Source organism: Gossypium hirsutum, chromosome D02 (genome assembly GCF_007990345.1).
Source record: "Gossypium hirsutum isolate 1008001.06 chromosome D02, Gossypium_hirsutum_v2.1, whole genome shotgun sequence".
In the NCBI taxonomy this organism is placed as follows: domain Eukaryota; kingdom Viridiplantae; phylum Streptophyta; class Magnoliopsida; order Malvales; family Malvaceae; genus Gossypium; species Gossypium hirsutum.
In genome coordinates, this window is record NC_053438.1 from 5,123,422 (window position 1) to 5,129,836 (window position 6,415).

Here is a 6,415-nt window from a genome sequence, read left to right on the forward strand (position 1 = left end):
GGGCTTAAAATGGATTTAAAATTCTGTTCAAGCCTGACCTGGATTAAAAATGCTAAACCTGAATCTGATCCGACTCGCCTTTGTAGAGTGTTTTTATTATTATATAAAAACAAATTTTAAAAATATAACGCATCAAATACACTAAAAATAATTAAATAAATGTTTCCTAACAAATCGAAAATATATTAAAAAATCGTTATACCTAAATAACATTAAGATAGTTGCAACTTTGCAAACAAATACCTCTAAATTAGTAGCAACATTAACAGTAAAACAAGAGTTATACAATATCCAAGCAATAACAACAAAATAGTTACAATATAATAGCGAAATGACAACAAAACAATAACGAACAACAACAAAATATTAGTGAAAAAGAAAGTTTAAGCTGATTCGAGTCAAACCTGGGCCAAAAAAATTTTTACCCAAGGCTTCCAAACTTATTTTTTGAGCTTATATTTTTACCCTAACTCTCCCATTTTTAAACGGACCTTCGGGTCTGATAAATGACTCGAATCATAATCAAGCCTAATTTAATGTAGTGCTTTGTAATAATTAATTATGATTAATGAATTATTTTATTTAAAGGTTGTTTATAAAACCCAAAAGTTTGATTTTTCTTCTTGGCTTCGGTTTACACACACTATTCATGGGTTAGGCTTATTATTTTTGAATTTTTCATTAAAATTAAAAAAATTATTTTTTTTTATGATTAAGATGTGTTGGATCAAATTTGGGTTAATTGACTCAAGTTTTTGAGTTGTTGACTCATTTTTTTTATGAATAGTTTGGATTAGGAACTCATCTCTCTCGTGAAATGGACACCATGCATCATAGCCAAGTCCTGTTTAGCATCTTGTTTATCTAAAATATACACTGTTTTTCTCAAATCCTTCATGGATTAAAATCAAATCTTTCATTTATTTAATGAAATCTAATATTTCAATTTTATGATCAGAATCAATGGTGGTGATAGATTTTAAATTTATAGATAATGTGTTTTTTTTAAAAAGAGCTTATATCGATCTATCGTCTTTAGAGGAGTTGCGTCTCTTAAATCTCTCTTTGTGCATCACATACCTTAAATTCAAGTTACAATACGAGGCAGTTTTTTGTTTTTCATTTAGTCTAGACCCTTCTTTACTCCTCTCTCCCTTCTCTCTTATTACACCCATTAGCCCTCAAGTTCATACGAGGATTTACTATTGGTTGCTGTTGATGCAATGATCGAACAAGGGTTGAGCTAAGACGGTGATTGGGAATTCACCAAGCTTCAAGCAAGTTAGAGAGTCACTATTGGTAAGGCGTTGGCTTATATATTCTAGGCTAGAGTTAAAAGGTGCCGCGTGTTGTCTGGTTATAGGCAACTAAAGGTAATTAAGTTAATTGATCTAACATGGAAATTTTAAATACAACTAAGGGTGACGATTGGATAGGTTATTAATCATGTCAAATAAGACTAATATTCAGCAGCTGGTATCATAAATGGTGAATAGGTCGGACTCTTGTGTAACTTAGGTATGGGGAGGTTCAATGGGAAGAGTTTCCTCGAGGAGCTAAGTTGAGGAGCATTACTTGTTCAGAATTCTTAGGAGCAATTCCCAAGAGATCTTCTCAAGGTGTGAGCTCTAATTTTCGAGGAGTGGTGTTTGAAAGGTTGAGAATATAACAATTACTAATAAAATGGCCAAGAAAAACCAAAGTTAGAGCAAAAATGGAAGCAAGAAATTGAGGAAGAAGCTGCGGAAGAAGAAGCCAAAACCATTAAGAAATAAATAAAAGAAGAGGGCTGCTAATAGGTTCAAACCCTAAAAGAGACTAGGTTTGATCTGGAAAAGTGTGCTTTAAAGATTTTTCAATAATTTTAGTCCAAAACCTTTTTAATTATTATTAATAAATTAAAATTAATTAAAAAGTAATAATAAAAAATTGTTTTGATAAATAAAATATTTTAAAATAATATAATTTATATATTCCATATTCTTTTAAAATATGGATAAATCAGAAATATCTCAATACAGTATGGCACTTCAGAAAAACTCTTCCAACAAAAACTGCAGCTGACAGTAAAATAATTCCAGGGATAAGAATGCTGCACTCAAACAATGAACCTAATCCAATTTTTTGCTCATTTCCAATACCTCTAGATAATCCCCGAAAGGACATAGTACAATCTCACATATACATATATGTGTATGTATATATCAAAATGTATATAATACAAACTATTAACATAACAGAATTTACATAAACATTAATTAAACACACTTATGGCATTAAGGAGGAGCTAAAACATGGCTAGTTACAAAACCTTGTACAGAGGAGCAGAAACATATAACCAGTAATTCACTGTTCTGCAGTTGACTCATTTCATATAGGCTGGCCCTTTGGAACAATTTGATCCTTGAGCCACATGTAAATGGGAACCAATACAAAGTAAGTTGCTGCAATTGCCCCAATCATGAACCGAAAAAGGAACACAAATGGATTAACAGGTTTCTTCACATCCTCTGCTTTAGGACTAAGCTGCAACAAAAGTTTATACCCCATTAGTACTAAAGAAAGAACTAGAAACCCAAGAACCATGTTACATGGACTCTGGTGTAAGTGTATGACACGAGTACTACATGATGTTAGCTTCCACAAGAAACTCATTTATGCTACCTTCAATGGAGAGTCTCCTGACAAGGGCTTCACTCCAGTCACAGAACAACCCATGATGAAGCCATGTCTTCGAACACCACGATACCATTTTGGTCCGATCCTTTTGAGTTTCACATCTTTGAAACCAGCCTTTTCGAACCATTCTATGTACTCTTCCTCTTTCGGAAAAAGCATCCACATATCCGCGAAAAAACGAGACAACCAGAATGTTGGATATACAGGACCTATAACACAGGCTTTCCCTCCTATTTTCAGTACCCTGTAAGCCTCCTTGATCCCGCGCTGCGGGTCTGGCCAGTACTCGATACTGAGGAACTCAACATGTAAATACACCACTGTCAAGCAAAGAACTTATGAACATACAACAAACAATATATAATTGAACATCTAGAAAGCTTAGCATAAGAAAAGAATGGCACACGTCAATATATAACTGAACTGTAAATACAGATATATTACCTTCCTGCAGACACGTATCTGTCGGCGTAATCAGTAGGAAATGGGAGATCCTCAGCATCACCTTCAATTATTTTGCATTCCTTCAGAGGTTCTTTTTGCTTGGCCTTGGCAAGTTGGTGAGGTGACTGATCAAGAATTGTGACATTCTTAGCATCAACATGCTTCACTATACCAAGAGTCGTGAACCCGGTTCCGCCACCGACATCGACTACCGTCATATTCCTACTATAAAGATCGGCAGGCTCGAGCGCTTCATCGCGCATATCCTCGGTCCAATGACCAGGGTTTATGATATGATCATACACTATTGATAAAAACCTATAAAACCAAAATGCTTCTTTCTTGTGTTGTATGAACCTAGGCTGAGAAGCAGGCCGTGAGGATGATAAACTGCATCTAGGTGCTAAGATTCTAGTCTTTTGATTCTTGGTATAACAAAGTAAACCCTTTTGTGACAAACCCTTAAAATGAAAATTTGACCCCAAAAAGCCTAACCCTGATGGGGTTACTCCATTAATGAGCTTCAGATATTCAGTTCCATTAAGCATTGAAGAAGCCATGAAATGATGCAAACGTGAAAACACAGAAACACCAAAGCTAAAACACACTGCTATTTATCAAAAGTAGAGAGAATCAAAATGGTTTATAAATGGCAGTAACAGAGGCGTGGAGTTGGTGACTTCGAGAAAGATCTAAAAGCTACCAATGTGGGGCATTGAATTGGAACAGCATGTTATGGTGGTTTGTCATACACTGATTTGCTGATAGCAAACGACACACTTGCTTGGTCTTTTTTGTTGTCATTTTCCTTGTTGACCTTAAAAGGGAAAACCCAAACCATTTCAAGGTTTAATCTAATTTTGAGCCCCCGCCCGGGCCCTCATTATGCTCAAGTATTTGTCCTTTTCCTTCACCATCAGTCATTTTAGGAAGTGGATGATTATGTTTTGAGTTTATCATTTCAATTCATGCATCATGCTCAATTTCAATGCTGTGATGCAGTGACATAGCTGTCATTGCTAAGATAAGAGAGCATTGACTCGTTTCACTGTGATCTGCAGCTAACAATTTAGAAGTGGCTGCCTGGTTTTTTCTACACAAAGACGGGCCAACATGGCATCTCTCTGGTCATGTTGGCAATCAGATGGCCCCTTCTACCTCCGTCCAGAGGTGTCTGAACCTACAATGGGATCTGATCCCTTCCGTTTGAACTTCTCTGACAATATGGAAAGCAACCTTAACTAATGGAAATCGAAGAGCAATCAGGAGTCTGATCTTGCTCTCGGCTACTGCCCATGTCGTCCTTGACAACGATGCCGGAATACACATAATGGTACATCTCACATTTTTTCCAGTTTAGGTGTATTATGATGTTTGAGATGGGACATGCCAGCAAAAGTCACAGTCCATCTACCAAAACCAGTATTTCCATGGGTAAATTATCGATAAAGTTTGGTGAAGAAAGTAAACAAACAAATCTTAAACCAACATTTTACCAATGAAAGAACATAAATTTCCATACTAAGCAAGCAAAGCAACATGTTTAGCTATAAAATTTTAATCAGTAATGGGGTACAAGCCAGACATATTGTTTCCTTTAACAGAAACACATACTTATTATAGCAATTTTACATACTGCAGGTTTCGTAGAGTAATAATAGGTCAACTAATAGGTGCGACTGGAAAAGCTACATAGATCACTTACAGCCCTAAAGAGCCTCAATGGTTATTTTTCTTCCGAGCGAGCTCCCGGGCCATCTCTCTCAACTCCTCAGGTGATGGAGGTCTTGGTCCCTCCGGAGGATACACTACATAGGATCGCTTCACAACAAAGGAAAAAGTAGAAGTGATTTAGACTCTAATACATATATATAGATATACATAAACATATCTTACGACATATATACAATTAATGTTTTTCCATGAAATTAACTTACATAAGATGGCCCCCCAACACTATGATTTTAAACTCATCATTTCAGTTATCTACAAATTCATGAATTAACTTCTATGTAATTCAAAGTCCGGTATGAATGTCGGATATAGGCATGCATCTAACATGGATATATTCAATTCTTTCTAAGATTTTTCAGGGGCAATACTCATAGCTAGACATGAATCGAATATAGAGGCTGAACATGAGGAACATAAAGAAAAATGAAGAGTCGAAACAGCATACATGAATTTCATCCATGAGCTTAAATAACATAACTCCAAAACTATGCTGTTAATTTAATTCCATCATCTCACAAATCCATTGAAGAGTTTCACCCTTTTTTGTTTTTTCAAATACCTAATTCAGAACCCAGATTATTAGCATAAAAATGAAGATCACCAATCCCAAAGAAACAAAGGCCAATAACCAAACCACCAATAAAAGGAAGTTGCATAATTTAACAACACCTCATGTTCAAGAGCAATAAATAAATACCCAGATTTCAGGAAACTCAAACAAATATCAAACTTTGATCTAATTTCAAGCATATCCCAAATTCAGAAGAATATCAAACTATATGCAAAGAAGAGAAGAGATAAAGGAGAGTATACATTTCCCATGAATTTCTGGAGATTCTTAGTGTTGTTGGCGAAAGTGTACATAAGAACGATGGGGATCGTAACATAAAGGCCAAATTTGGCGATTTCAAGAACACCCTTTGAAGTGCCTAAAGAAGACATTTTGATTTTTCCTGGGAAATTTGATGGGGAATTTGGAAGAAAGTTTGTAGTTAAAACCATGGAAGCAGCCGAACAAACCTTTGGATACGTCATATCCTTATCCAGTAAGAGATATGCTAATGGGCTCATCAAATGATGGCCTGGAAACATGGATCAGGCCCATTTTCTTTTTATAAGAGAAAGAGAGGTGATTCAATATTTTCATTTTGGTTATTCTTTCCGTAATATTATCTTCAAAGTTCGAATTTATATTTTATTTTTTTTCTCAAAGAATTTATTAAAAGACTTACATTTTGGTGTAGTAATCCGCGTGATAATTCATGTAAACTTGATGTTGACATGGCATCATTTATTTTATATATCACGTCAATAAATAATTGAAAATTTATAAATATCATAGAGTACATGTGGGTTTCCATACGGGCTACCATGTTTAAAAATTTAACGTTTTAGTTAGTATTTTCGTTTAAAAGAATAATTCAACTCTTTTTGAAATGTTTATAATCAAATTTAACTTAAAAAGACTTTGACAAAAAATGTAGATGTTGAGCACTAAATTTGACATTATGCCTTTTAATTAGAATTTTTTTTCTTTGTATATAATTTTTTAATAAAT

General features: G+C 34.7%; 2 protein-coding genes across 4 annotated transcripts; both read right to left on the minus strand.

Moving 5' to 3' along the window:
• Positions 1–2,106: 2,106 nt before the first annotated feature.
• LOC107927797 (2-methyl-6-phytyl-1,4-hydroquinone methyltransferase, chloroplastic) lies at positions 2,107–3,886 on the minus strand. Of its 2 annotated transcripts, none has more exons than XM_016858911.2 (3): positions 3,124–3,886; positions 2,665–2,971; positions 2,107–2,521 (listed from the first exon to the last, which is right to left on the minus strand). In XM_016858911.2, the coding sequence occupies exons 1-3, from the start codon at positions 3,681–3,683 to the stop codon at positions 2,516–2,518; spliced, it is 873 nt and encodes a 290-aa protein (XP_016714400.1). In that variant the 5' UTR covers positions 3,684–3,886; the 3' UTR covers positions 2,107–2,515. The 2 variants fall into 2 exon arrangements, with proteins under 2 accessions (XP_016714400.1, XP_016714399.1); XM_016858910.2 differs by having other exon boundaries at positions 2,107–2,526.
• A 589-nt stretch (positions 3,887–4,475) lies between these two features.
• Positions 4,476–5,935, minus strand: LOC107927798 (uncharacterized). Of its 2 annotated transcripts, XM_016858913.2 has the most exons (3): positions 5,671–5,874; positions 4,829–4,944; positions 4,476–4,533 (listed from the first exon to the last, which is right to left on the minus strand). In XM_016858913.2, exons 1-2 carry the CDS (start codon positions 5,857–5,859, stop codon positions 4,843–4,845), a joined length of 291 nt encoding a protein of 96 aa, XP_016714402.2. In that variant the 5' UTR covers positions 5,860–5,874; the 3' UTR covers positions 4,476–4,533; positions 4,829–4,842. The 2 variants fall into 2 exon arrangements, with proteins under 2 accessions (XP_016714402.2, XP_016714401.2); XM_016858912.2 differs by lacking the exon at positions 4,476–4,533 and having other exon boundaries at positions 4,646–4,944; positions 5,671–5,935.
• Between the last annotated feature and the right edge of the window lie 480 nt (positions 5,936–6,415).

Coding starts and splice junctions, on each gene's coding strand:
- LOC107927798 (XM_016858912.2), bottom strand. CDS start 5,928: ATGAGCCCATTAGCATATCTCTTACTGGATAAGGATATGACGTATCCA. Junction 4,945..5,670: donor TCCAGAAATTCATGGGAAAT/GTATACTCTCCT, acceptor TTTGTTGTGAAG/CGATCCTATGTAGTGTATCC.
- LOC107927797 (XM_016858910.2), bottom strand. CDS start 3,683: ATGGCTTCTTCAATGCTTAATGGAACTGAATATCTGAAGCTCATTAAT. Junction 2,972..3,123: donor AGATACGTGTCTGCAGGAAG/GTAATATATCTG, acceptor TGAGTTCCTCAG/TATCGAGTACTGGCCAGACC. Junction 2,527..2,664: donor CAGGAGACTCTCCATTGAAG/GTAGCATAAATG, acceptor CTTTTGTTGCAG/CTTAGTCCTAAAGCAGAGGA.